This window comes from Eumetopias jubatus, unplaced genomic scaffold (genome assembly GCF_037043125.1).
Source record: "Eumetopias jubatus isolate StellerSeaLion01/CBP00866 unplaced genomic scaffold, mEumJub1_p1.0 scaffold_5, whole genome shotgun sequence".
NCBI lineage: Eukaryota > Metazoa > Chordata > Mammalia > Carnivora > Otariidae > Eumetopias > Eumetopias jubatus.
In genome coordinates this window covers 88182354-88196658 of record NW_028274811.1, presented here as the reverse complement: position 1 = coordinate 88196658, position 14305 = coordinate 88182354, and the positions used below count along the sequence as shown (strand labels likewise).

The 14305-nt window shown below is 36.4% G+C and overlaps 1 protein-coding gene across 6 annotated transcripts in view; it reads right to left on the bottom strand.

Annotated features, from left to right (window-relative positions):
* The window catches only part of APC (APC regulator of Wnt signaling pathway), a 129193-nt gene that overhangs the window by 38689 nt on the left and 76199 nt on the right, over nucleotides 1-14305 (bottom strand). For all 6 annotated transcript variants that reach the window (XM_088023427.1, XM_088023428.1, XM_028102697.2 and 3 more), the window contains one exon: nucleotides 6724-6807. In XM_088023427.1, coding sequence (XP_087879553.1) covers nucleotides 6724-6807 — 84 coding nt within the window. The remainder of the gene's footprint in view (nucleotides 1-6723; nucleotides 6808-14305) is intronic.

The window sequence follows — 14305 nt, the reverse complement described above, 5'->3', positions numbered from 1 at the left end:
GGGACAGAAGAAGAGATCTGCTGTCACGAATTATTCCTATATTCCTTAACTCACACAACTGAATAATGATGGTGTCACTTGCAGAGAAGGTAATTCTAAGGGAGTGAGGGTTCTTTGGAGGAGTGCCATGGTAAGAAGGACTTAGGAGAAGATCGTTAATTATGCTTTGAATATGTTGGATTTACGGTGTCTTTGAGACATCTAAGTGGAGATGCAGAGAAGGCACATAGATTTAGGAGTCTGGAACTGAGGGCTAGGAAAATGAATTTGAGAGCCAATAGTGTATAAAAGGTAAGTGAAGCTATAAGCATAAATGAGACGGTCTAAGGGAAAGATAATACAGATAACAGCAATAAAGACTTAAGGAATGTGTACAATTAATGTCCAGATAAAAGAGCATGGGCCTATAAAAGCCAAAGAGGTGGGGAAAAAAACAAAAAAGTGTTGCCATGGAATGCCAAGAGAAAAATATTTCAAGTAACAGGAAGTGTTTAATAACGTAGAAAATGTCAAGATGAAGACTGAAAATATCAATTTAATTAATAATATAGAAGTCACTGATGGAGTAGAGACTAGCTAGATTGGTGTGTTTTAAGAGTGAATGGTGGGGGAAAAAAGAAGAGTAGTGAGGAGGAAATACAGACTTGGGAGTCTAGAAACACCTGTGGAGTGGGGGAATGGGAAAAGACAATGAGGGAGGTAAGGGGAGAGATGAAGGAAGGTAGTTGCAAGGAGAGACAGAATTGAGGAAGGTTCCTTTTATATTTTGAAAGATAAGATTTGAGCAGGTTTAAATGGCAATACAAAGGTGCCACAGAAGAGGAAGGAGATAAATATGTGAGAGAAAAGAGATAAGAGTAAGAAGTTCCTGAAAAGGCAGGAATAGAAAATCCAAAGCACAGGCAAGAAGGCAGAACACCTCTTGACAGGAGGACAGGCAGTTCTGATAACAGCTACTATTTTCTCTATGAAGGAGGAGATGGAATTATGGAGGGAGATTAGTAAAGTCATTTCCAAGAGAAGAAGAATGGGGGATCCACAGAAACATAGTAGTCGTGAAGGATTACCAGGCCCATTTGATGACAGGATGATGAATGTGATAAAGTTAAAAAAAAGTCTAATGTTTACTACGCACTAATCACTTGGCATCTACTGATTTATTTAATCCTCATACCAACTCTGTGAGGTAAGGTATTATTATTATCCCCACTTTACAGATAAAGAAACTGAGGCACAGAGAAGATAAGTATCTGGTTTTAGGTGACATACCTAGTAAATGGCAGAGTCAGAGCTGGGATCACAAGCCTGACTCTAGGGCCCAAAATAATATTTAACACTTATTATCTTTGTTTTCTTTCCTCCTCCTCCTTTCTATTTGTTATTTTACTTCCCTTTATTCTTTTACTGATCCTAGGCTACAGGCCTGCTTGCACTCTTTACCACTGTCCAATTTTAGTATATGTGCTGCCGAAGTGAGCACTCTTTACCACGGTCCAAAGCTACTGCTAACATTAAAGGCAAAGAAACTGTTGCTGATTCCTAATGAAAGAATGACTCTAATTAGCATCCTCATTTCCAGAGTTGCTGGACAACTTCCCCAAAGTTTTCTACCCTAGGGATGAAAAAAATTGTTGAGATATTTGCATGCCACAACATTCACCCATTTTAAGTGTACCATTTTTTGTAAGCGTACCAAGCATCACCATAATCCAGCTTTAGAACATTTTTATCATTCTAGTATATGTGCTGCCAAAGCGAGCACCATTTTTATCACTCTAATAGGATGCCTTGTGCTCGTTTATAGTTAATCCTCATTCCCACCCATACCCCTGTCTTAACTACTTTCTGTCTGTATAAATTTAACTTTTCTAGACAATTCTTATAAATGAAATATGTAGACTTACATGTCTAGTTTCTTTTACTTAGCATGTTTTTGAGCTTGATCCATGTTAGAGTATGTATCAACAATTTGTTCCTTTTTATTGCAGAACAGTATTCAGTTGTAAAGATATACCACATTGTGTTTAATCATTCACCAGCTGATACACGTTTGCATAGTTTCTACTTTGGGGGCTACTATGAATAATACTGCTATGAACATTCAGGTTAAAGTCTTTGTGTGAACATATGTTTTCATTTCTCTTGGATAGGTAGTTGAAGTGGAATTGCTGGATCACACGATAACTCTGTTTAATACTTTAAGTAACTGCCAAATTGTTTTCCAAGTGGCTGCACATTTTATATTCCCAATAGCAATATATGATGGCTTCTATTTATCTACATTCTTGCCAGTGTTTATTATCTGTCTTTATGATTATAGCCATCCTAATGGGTGTAAAGTGGTATCTCACTGTGGTTTTGATTTGCATTTCCTGAATGACTAATGACGGTGAGCATATTTTCATGTGCTTACCTGCCATTCCTGTACATTTTCTGGTGAAACGTCTATTCAAATCTTTTGCCCATTTTTAAATTGAGCTGTCTCCTTACTAATAGTTACAAAAGTACTTTGCATAGGATTTTAATAAATATTTCTCACTGGCTATTTTTTCTTTTAAAAGATTTATTTACTTATTTATTTGAGAGCGAGAACAGACAGAAAATCTTCAAGCAGACTCCCTGTAGAGAGCAGAGCCCAATGCAGGGCTCCATCTCAGGACCTGAGCTGAAATGAAGTCAGATGCTCAACTGACTGAGCCACCTTGCTCTCTCACTGGCTATTTTCTAGAGATTTTACAACCATGATACAACTCTCCTCACAGCTCCCATCTTTTTGATCTCCCCAAATGTATTTGCTTGTCGATAAATAATCCACCTTTTCTGAAAAGATATACAAGAAAGTGGTAAACTGGTTCCTTCACATATCTTTTTGTAATTTTTGATATTTGAATCATGTGCAATAATTACATCACTTGAATTATGTACTGCATCTTGACCCTAAACCAGAGCTGTCAAGAGGCAGGACAAAGAGTGCTATATGTAATACGCTTCATGGTGGAGAAATTATTTGACAGGTATCTTCTCTTTTCTAATCTACGCTGTATGTGAACTAATTTATAAGTGTCCAAGCCCTGGTTTTCTCCATTTTCCAGATCCTCCCACTTATCTATATTAGCCAAACAACAATAATGGAATAAAGAAACTTTAAAAAGCAAATTAAAAAAAAAAAGTTTTGGTTCTTTCTTAAATGTGACATGGCACCTTCCTTTAATCTACATTCACTGAACTAGTAGACTAAATGTAACCACTGTAGGCTATGACTAATATAATCATTTTCATAACAAAAGAAAACAAGAAGAGACTGGATCACAACAGTGGACAGTTGGCACAGCTGGCCCCAGATCCAATGGTACGAGTAAAAGTTTTGAACAAATAAAAAAACACGAACAAGTCTCCAACCTGCAAAAAACTTACAACCATGCTGGAAAATAAGGGTGGCAATGAACAAACAACAATTTTTTAGGGCCTTCCAGAGGACAGAAAGTTGGTAAACTTTGAAATACCAGAGGGAATATATTATAGTAGGAAAATGGTAACAAAAAGCTAGGGTGGTAATATTAATAGCAAACAAAATGAAATTCAAGGTGAAGAGCATTAAATGCTATACACAGAGCTACTTCATACAAATAAAAGATTGAATCAACTAGAAAAAATAAATGCAAATATTCATTCCAAAATATAAAAGAATCTGTTAGATGCAGACAACAATAATCAGGATATAAGAAAGAGGAAAAAACTGTAACTAAAGAAATGAGAAAAACAATGGCAGCAAAAACTACAAGAAAATAGCAGCAGAAAATATAAAAGAGAAAATATAAAATGTAGTACTGCTCAATAAAAACAAAAGGCTGCCTCTTTAAAAATAGTTTAAAAAAATAGAGTGTTACAGTAAGTTTAATCAAGGGGGGAAAAAGATAAACTACACTGGAAAGCCAAAGGGGTGGCAACAACCAGAATACTGCCAAACAACAATACCAGTGAGACTGAAAAAGGAGCAGAGATACTGTTCTTTTTCTCCCCCAGTCCTTAACAGTCAACACTGCAAAATGGACACTTATTCCTTATATTACAAATAGCGAGTTTTTATTGGCTTAAGTCAGCCAAGTTAAACTGCTTTTAGGAATATGACTTCATAGTACTTGTACTTAAAATGCCTACTTAGCAAATACATGTTTCTGCATATTTCAAATTCACATGTACTAAAGCCAAAGTTCCTATGATATTAAGAGTCAGGCATAGAGGAAAACAGGTGCCTAGAAGGTTGGAACTTTGGGCCAGACTGACCTCCAGGGAGGAGGAAGAGAGGGGCCTGGAAATTGAGGTCAGTCATACAGCTACCTATTTAATCAAGTGTGCCTACATAATGAAACCCCAATAAAACTTTGGACGCTGAAGCTCAGTGGAGCTTCCTGGTTGATGAACATATTGATGTGTTGGGAGAATGACGTGTTGAAGATTCTTTGAGAGCACGGAAGCTCTGCATTCTTTATTCCTCACTTTCCCCAGATTTTGCCCTATATTGGTCTCCTCATTTGGCTGTTCCTGATCTGTATCCTCTATAATAAAACTGTAATTGTATGTTAGCATTTCCAGTGAGTTCTGAGTCACTCCAGTGAACTACTGAACCTAGGGGGGTGTGGGAAGCCCCTAATTTGTAGCCAGTTGGGCAGAAGTATGGGTGGCTTGGGAGGCGTAGTCTTGTGAAGGACTCTGCCATTAATCTGTATAGGCTATGTCAATTCTAGGTAGTTAAGTGTCAGAGTTGAATTGCACTAGAATATGCCCACTTAGAATAGAATGTACAGCAAGCTGGGCAGAGTGCAGGTGGCTTGACGACACCTGACACTGGTAGCTGGTGTCTGAAGTGAGGGCAGTCTTGTGAATGACTTTATCCTTAAATGTGGGGTCTGCACTCTGGGTGTCAGAACTGAATGGAATTACGGGACACCCAGTGGTGTAGGCGAACAGATGTTAGAATATAGCTGGAAATAATTTTCTTTCAGAAATTTTAAGAAATTGGTATTCTACTTCCCAGCTCCCAGTGTTGCTGTTTATATAGCTAAAGACATTTACATTCCTGGTTTTTTGTTTTGTTTTTTTCTTGTTTGTCTTCCTCTCCTTCTCTAGAATGTTTTAAGACTTTCTTTTTATTCCTAGTGAAATGAAATTGTACCATGATGTGCCTGCTGTGGGATTATTTTCATCCATGGTATTGGATACCGAAGAGACCATTTTATTTGGAAAACTATGCCCCTCAATTCTAGGGTATTTTATTTCTGTGATAATTTCCTCCTTCTAGCTCCTCCATTCTCTTTCTGGAACTCCTTTTTATATGAATAGTGAACCCTCCGGAAATGATTCTCTGATTTTCTCATCTTTTCTGTCTTCCATCTCTTATCTTTCTATTTTCCGAGAAATTTATCTTCTAACCTTTCTGAGTTTTCATTTCTGCTACCACCACACTTTTAATTCCCAAGAACTCTTTCCTGGATTCTCTGAATGTTCCTTTTGTGTAGTATCGTTTCCTAGTACCGCTATGGATGCATCCTCTTTTATCTGAGAATGTTAGTTTTAGGTTTTAAAGTGTTCTCTCTGCATACTATTACATCTTTCCATTACATCTTTCTTTTTAGGAACTTACTTAAAATGTCTGGTAGTCTTTAGCTGTCCATCCCTATTTCAGAGTGGGCTACCTACGAAAAGGTTAAGTGCTGCTCTATGCATGAGGGATGAAGACTGGCAACTACAGCTACTCTATAGGGTGGTCCAGCTGGGTTGTTTTATTGGGGAATCCTCCAATGTCAGTACCTTTAGGTCTGTTTTCTTGGGTTAGTCACATTTCTTAGAGAAGTTGCTTCTAGAAACTTGCCTGTATTATAAGCTTGGAAGTGAGTGAGGGTTTCAGAATTCATAAGTAAATTTTCACTTATTTCAGTTTTTAGTATGATACCCCAACTTCAGTTACACTAGGGTTACCTCTACCTAAAAACCCTTTCTTTTACCCTTTCTAGAATAAGTCCCTCCTCTTTTGCTGGGATTGGAAAGAAGTTACCTGCTACTGAGAGTTCAAGACAGTCTCTGGAGGCTCTACCTGCGTCTTAACAAATTTTCAGTCATCCTCTAACTAAAATTTTAGCCACCTTTTTTAATCCTTACATCCAGGGGTACATATTTTGGAACCTTTTAGGACTCCACAGTATAAAATGAGTTGCTTCATGACTTCCTACAGCGGACTTAGGCGTTAATTCACTACTATATACTAAAACCGTGCATTTATTTACCTGCTTTCCAGCTCCCCCAATTTTATTGTTACCTCCCCTGTCTTTGTGCCTTTTTCATTTTATCCTTTTACTGTAATTTTAATGAGGACTGTGGAGCAAACATAAATTTGTATGATCAGTTTTAATCATGAATTACAGACAGGTAATAGCTTATTTACTAGTTGATAATAGCCAATTTAAGTTAGCTATCTGATTATATGTAATTTGAGGACTGAAGTAAAGTATCTGTATTTATGGCTCTATAAATTTTAATTGATAGCAGTTATTAAAAGATCAACATGATCAAGGTTTTTGATAATTCATTTAATTTCATGAAAAAAACTTACGAAGTGTCTCAATTCTCTAGAAAAAACATCTATATTTCAATGATGCCACATTAATTAGACATATTTTCTTTTCCATATCTATATCTGTAAACAAACAAAAAAATCAACTTACTAACCTCTGCTTCTGTTGCTTGGGACTGTAAAAGCTGTCGTATACGAAGTATGTCCTTCTCTATTTGTTGAATTCTGGTTACTCTTCGCTAAAAGAAAGTAAGGGACCAAATTAGATCTAATTTTATTAAAAACATTAGTATAAACAGTCATACTATGGCTATCATTTAACAGCTCAGGGTTATGCTAAATCATTCTTATATAAGAAGTTAGATATACATATATTCACACACTGATGACATACTGCAGTTCAATTTTTTAATACATCTCATTTTATATGATAGGTTTAGGAAAATTGTACAAATAAAAGTCATATATCAAATTGCATGATGCATGTGGTAAAAAAATTGGTATTTAAGTTAGTCTCAAAAATAGTTCAACAAATTAAAAATTACACCTACATTTGATCTTTATACTAATCCAGATGCCAGTATAATGTAATTGATTTATAAAAAGCATGGTATATGTGTAAAGGGAAGGAGCATCTGATTTGTGTTAGTAGGCATCAGCGTTTAAACAGTAGCATTAACCTGTTCAAGAGTTGTTCCTATTATAAGACATTAGTACCTTTCAGATGTAGCTTTCCCAAATACCTTCTGTAGCTAAACGTTATTTTTACTACCAACACTAGGATCACAACGATGTTAGAAGCTTTTGCTTCCCACTATCCTAAGACCATTAAGTGAACACAAAGCACTTACTATAGATGGAACAACATGGAACTGAAACAATGTGGAAAAGTGTTTTTACAAAAAGCTAGATTTGGGGGCACCTGGGTGGCTCAGTTAAGCCTCCAAATCTTGATTTCAGCTCAGGGTCGTTAGATTAAGCCTCACTATTGAACTCTGTGCTCAGTGGCTCAGTGGAGAGCCTGCTTAAGATTCTCTCTCTTCTCCCACCCCCATGCCCCTGCTCTCATGCTCTCTCTAAAAAAAAAAAGCTAGGTTTTGCTTTAATTTGGTGGACACAAGTGGAAGTGAGAGAAACCAAATCACTTATATGAAAACCTTGCAAATTCAAATTATTTTAATTACCTTTGTGACAACAAATACATAGGTTTTAGAAACAAGTACTGCCAATGTTATATCATTTTCTGTGGTAATTCTACAGTTGATATCTTAATATTGAAGCACCAGAAATTATAAGAGTAACTGTTTTGATGGGGGAAAAAACGTGTTGGAGGCTAGATGGAGTCATTTCCAAACTATTTTTGATTATGTGCACCATCAGTAAAAGATTCCTGAGTGCGTATATTCCAATAAATACTAAAAGAACTGAAATAGTTTAAGTATATATAGTTTAAAAACTTCCATATAAAACCTACCCACTGATCATACCTAGTTTTGCTTAAATATAATGTCCCTATGATTTTATTACACAGTAAAAACACTTATTGCTGCTATTATCCGATGTCAAGATAAACCACAGAAAAACTCAAAATGTGCTCACCAAAACACAAACCCCCAAACCAAATCCTTCCTTCCCTCCCTCTGTCCCTTCCCTCATAACACTACAACTATGCTGATTCTCTATTGTGACTGTGAAAATAGTGAACTTAAGGTAAGTAATACTCTAATTAACAAAGCTTTTCACATCTAATTTGCTCATGAGAACATGCTCAAGGAGAAATGCCTATATTTTTGGTAGCTTTCTAAATATACTGCAAAGATGAGTGAACACCTCTACAACCAGATGATAAACATTTTCTGGCTTTACATGAAACAAAGAAACTATGCACAATTTGCTTTGTAATATTTATTTTCCCTTTCTCTATATAACACGCTCTGCTCCACGAATAAAATCTTTACTTCATTAAGTTTTTATTTTTAATTCCAGTATAATACACATCCAGTGCTATATTGGTTTTAGGTGTACAACAGAGTGATTCAACAATTCTACACACTGCTCAGTGCTCATCATTGTAAGTACACTCCTTAATCCTTATCACTTATTTCCCCCACTGCCCCACCACCTCCGCTCTGGTAACCATCAGTTTGTCCTCTACAGTTAAGAGTATGTTCCTTGGTTTGTTTCTTTTTTCCCTTCATTGGTTTTTCTTAAATTCCAGATATAAGTGAAATCATATGGTATTTGGTATATGGTATTTATCTTTCTCTGACTTATTTCACTTAGCATTATACTCTGCCTCCATCCATGTCACTGTAAATGGCAAGATTTCATTCTTTTTTAGGACTGAGTAATATTCTATTGCATATATACACCACTCTTCTTTATCCATTCATCTGTTGATGGACACTTGGGCTGTTTCCATAATTTGGCTATTGTAACTAGTGCTGCAATAAACATAGGGGTGCATGTATTCTTTTGAATTAGTATTTTCATATTCTTTGGGTAAATACCCAGTAGTGCAATTAGGGTAGTTCAATTTTTAACTTTTTGAGGAAACTCCATACTGTCTACCACAGTGGCTGCACCAGTCTGCATTCCCACCAACAGGGCAAGAGGGTTCCCCTTTTTCCATGTCTTCACCAACACTTGCTTCTTGTGTTTTTGATTTTAGCCATTCTGACAGGTGTGAGGTGATATCTCATTGTGGTTTTGCTTTGCATTTCCCTGATGATGAGTGATGTTGAACATTTTTTCATGGGTCTGTTGGCTGTCGGCTGTCTGTATAGAGATGGAGGAATGTCTGTTCTGTCTTCTGACCATGTTTTCATTGGATTATCTGGTTTTGGGGTTTTGAGTCGTGTAAGTTCTTTATATATTTTGATACCAACCTTTTATCAGATATGTCATTTGCAAATGTATTTTCCCATTCAGTCGGTTGTCTTTTAGTTTTGTTGACTGTTTCCTCCCCTGTGCAGAAGCTTTTTATTTTGATGTAATACCAATAGTTTATTTTTGCTTTTGTTTCCCTTGCCTTAGGGGACCGATCTAGAAGAAAGCTGCTATAGTCAATGTCAGAGAGATTACTGCCTATGTTCTCTTTTAGAATTTTTACAGTTTTGAGTCTCACATTTAAGTCTTTAATCCATTTCGAAGTCAGTTTTGTGTATGATGTAAGGAAGTGGTCCAGTCTCATTCTTTTGCATGTTGCTGTCCAGTTTTCCCAACACCATTTGATGAAGAGACTGTTTTTCCCATTGCATATTCTTGCCTCTTTTGTTGATTAATTGACCATATAATTATGGGTTTGCTTCTGGGCTTTCTATCCTGTTCCACTGATCTACGTGTCTATTTTTGTGCCAGTGCCATACTGTTTTGATTACTACAGCTTTGTAGTATAACTTGAAATCTGGAATTGTGATACTTTGAGCTTTTTCTTTTTCAAGATTGTTTTGGCTATTCGGGTCTTTTGTGGGTCCATACACATTTTAGGATTGTTTGTTCTAGTTCTGTGAAAAATGCTATTGGTATTTGGATAGGGACTGCATTAAATGTGTACACTGCTTTGGGTAGTATGAATACCTTAACAATATTTGTTCTCTCAATCCATGAGCATGGAATGTCTTTCCATTTCTTTGTGTTGTTTTCAATTTCTTTCATCAGTGTTTTATAGTTTTCAGAGTACAGATCTTTCACCTCCTTAAGTTTATTCCTAGGTATTTTATTATTTTTGCTGCAATTGTAAAAGGGATTGTTTTCTTAACTTCTCTTTCTTTTGCTTATTGTGTACAGAAATGCAACAGATTTCTGTACAGTGATTTTGCGCCCTGGGACCTTACTGAATTCGTTTATTAATTCTAGTAGTTTTTTGGTGGAGTCTTTAGGGTTTTCTATATACAGTATCATGTCATCTGCAAATAGTGAAAGTTTTACTTCTTCCTTACCAATCTGGATGCCTTTTATCCCTTTTCCTTGTCTGATTGCTATGGTTAGGATTTCCAGTATTGTTAATAAAAGTGAGAGTGGACATCCTTGTCTTGTTCTTGATCTTAGGGCAAAAGCTCTCAGTTTTTCCCCATTGAGGATGATGTTAGCTCTGGGTTTTTCATATAAGGCCTTTATTATGTTGAGGTATGTTCCCTCTAAACCTACTTTGTGGAGGATTTTTATCATGAATCAATGTCGTACTTTGTCAAATGCTTTTTTTGCATCTATTGAAATGAGCATATGGTTTTTATCCTTTCTCTTATTAATGTGATGCATCACATTGATTTGTCAATATTCAACCACCCCTGATCCTGGAAATAAATCCCAGTTGATGGTGGTGAATGATTTTTTAAAATGTACTGTTGGACTCAGTTTGCTAATACTGTGTTGGGGAATTCTGCATCTATGTTCACCACAGATACTGGCCTGTAGTTCTCTTTTTCTAGTCTCTTTATATGGTTTTGGTATCAGGGTAATGCATGCCTTGTAGAATGAATTTAGAAGTTTTCCTTCCTTTTCTATTTTTTGAAATAGTTTGAGAAGAAGAGGTATTATGTCTTCTTTAAATGTTCGGTAGACTTTTGCTGTGAAGCCATCTGGTCTGGACTTGTTTGCTGGGAGTCTTTTGATTGCTAATTCAATTTCATTGCTGGTAACCAGTCTGTTCCAATTTTCTATTTCTTCCTGATTCAATTTTGGAGGGCTCCATATTTCTAGTAATTTATCCATTTCTTCTAGGTTGTTCAATTTGTTGGCATATAATTTTTCATAAATTCTCCTGTAATCCTTTGTATTTCTGTGGTGTCAGTTATTTCTCCTCTTTCATTTCTGATTTTATTTGAATCCTTTCTTTTTTTAAATGAGTCTAGCTAAAGGTTTATCAATTTTGTTAATCTTTTCAAAGAACCAGCTCCTGGTTTCATCGATCTGTTCTACTGCTTAAGTTTCTATTTTATTTCTGCTCTAATTTTTGTTATTTCCTTCCTTCTACTGATTTTGGGTTTTGTTTGTTTTTCTGTTTTAGCTCCTTTAGGTGTACGGTTAGGTTTTTTATTTGAGATTTTTCATGCATCTTGAGGTAGGCCCGTTTTGCTATAAATTTCCCTTTTAGAATAGCTTTTGCTGCATCCCAAAGATTTTGGACCATTATGTTTTCATTTTTATTTGTCTCCATGTATTTTTTGATTTTCTCTTTGGTTTCTTGGTGGACCCCATTCATTGTTTAGTAGCATGTTATTTAGCCTCCATGTATTTGTGGTCTTTCCAGGTTTTTTCTTGTGGTTCTAGTTTCATAGTGTTGTGGTCAGAAAAAATGCATGGATTCACTTTGATCTTTTTGACTCTGTTGAGACTTTTTTGTGGCCTAATATGTGATCTGTTCTGGAGAATGTTCCATGAACACTTGAAAAGAATGTGTATTTTGTTGATGGAATGTTCTGAATATATCTGTTATATCCTCTCAGTCCAATGTGTCATTCAAAGCCACTGTTTCCTTCTTGATTTTCTGTTTGGATGATCTGCCCGTTGACGTAAGTGGGGTGTTAAAGTCCCTTACTATTATTGCATTACTATTACTTTCTTTATATTTGTTATTAACTCCTCTAAATACTTGGTGCTCCCATGTTGGGTCCATAAATATTTACAATTGTTAGATTTCCCTGCTGGATTGTCCCCTTAATGATTATATAGTGTTCTTCTCTGTCTCTTGTTACAGTCTTTATTTCAAAGTCTATTTTGTCAAATATAAGTATTGCTATCTCAGCTTCCCTTTCACATCCATTTGCATGATAAATGCTTCTCCATCCCTTCATTTTCAATATGTATGTGTCTTTAGGTCTGAAATGAGTCTCTTGTAAGCAGCATATAGATGGGTCTTGTTTTTTAATCCATTCTGTCACCCTACATCTTATGATTGGAGCATTTAGTCCATTTACATTAAAAGTAATTATTGATAGGTATGTATTTATTGCCATTTCGGTACTTGTTTTATGGTTGTTTTTGTAGTTTTTCTCCATTCCTTTCTTCTCTTGCTCTCTTCTCACAACTAGTTGGCTTTCTTTAGTAATATACGTGAATTCCCTTTTTATTTTTGCATATTATTGGTTTTTGATTGTAGTTACCATTTTGGTTTGTATGCAACATCTCCTATATGTAGAAGACTATATTAAGATGATGGTCACTTAAGGCTGAACCCATTCTTTACTCCTCTCTTTTCCACATTTTAGGTATATGGTATCATACTTTATATCCTTTTATTTCGTGAGTCCTTTGACTGATTTTTTAAAAAATATTTTATTTGCCAGAGAGAGATCAAAAGCAGGGGGAGCAGCAGGCAGGGGAGAAGCAGGCTCCCTGCTAAGCAAGGAGCCCTATGGGGACTTGATCCCAGGACCCTGGAATCAAGACCTGAGCTGAATGCAGACACAACCGACTGAGCCACCCAGGCGCCCCCCTTTGATGGATTTTTATAGATATACTTATTTTTATTACTTTTGTGCTTCCTACATTCCTTACTCTTTCCTTTCCACTTGAAGAGTTCCCTTTAAACTTTTCTTGTAGGGCTGGTTTAGTGTTAATGAATTCCTTTACTTTTGTTTGTCTGGGAAACTATTTATTTCTCCTTCTATTCTGAATGATAGCCTTGCTGGATATTCTTGGCTGCAGGTTTTATTCTTTCAGTACTTTGACTATATCATACTACTCCTTTCTGGCCTGCAAAATCTGCTGAAAAATCCACTGCTAGCCTAATAGGGTTTCCCTTGTATATAACTGGTTTCTTCTCTCTTGCTGCTTTTAAAATTCTCTCTTCATCACTATTTTTTGCCATCTTAATTATTATGTGTCTTGGTGTGGACCTCTCTGGGCTGATTTGTTGGCAGATCTCTGTGCCTGATGGATGTAGATTTCTGTTTCCTTCCCCAGATTCAGTTAGTTTTCAGCTATTATTTCTTCAAGTAAATTTTCTGCCCCCTTTTCTCTCTCTTCTCCTTCTGGGATCTCTATAAGGCAAATGTTTTCATGCTTGATGGTATCAATGAATTCCCTAAGTCTATTCTCATTTTGCATAATTTTTTCTCTCATCTGCTCAGCTTGATTACTTTCCACTACTCTGTCCTCCAAGTCACTGATTCATTTTTCTGCTTCTACTATTTACTTCATCTAGTGTATTTTTATTTCATTTAATGTGTTCTTCATCTCTGACTGGTTCTTTTTTATCTCATTGTTAAGGGTCTCACTGATGTCCTCCACTCTTTTCTCAAGTCCAGTGAGTATATTAATGATCATTTCTTTGAATTCTCAGGCATATTATGTATCCCTGTTTTGCTTGGGTCTCTTGCTGTGATTTTGTCCTATTGTTTCATTTCGGACATATTCTTCTATCTCATTTTGTCTAACTCTCTGTGTCTGTTTCTTCGTGTTAGGAAAGACAGCAATGTTTCCTGCACCTGAAAGTAATGGCCTTATGAAGAAAAGATCTTGTAGTGCCCCACTGTGCAGTGTCCCCTGTTCACCAGAACCTGGTGCTTTAGGGGTATCTCCTATGTGTGATGTGTGTGCCCTGCTGTTGTGGCTGAGCTGCTTTTTCCTTCAGTCCAGTCATCTGCAATGGCTCTCTTCTGCTTGTTGTGGGCAGTGTCTAGTTCCTGTAGTGGTAGTGGGACAGTCTGGGGATGCTCGGACTTGAGCTGAGTCAGACCAGGTGTTTGCGAGAGATGCAGTAGCACCAAACTGCTGTGTCCTTCCCCGGTGTTG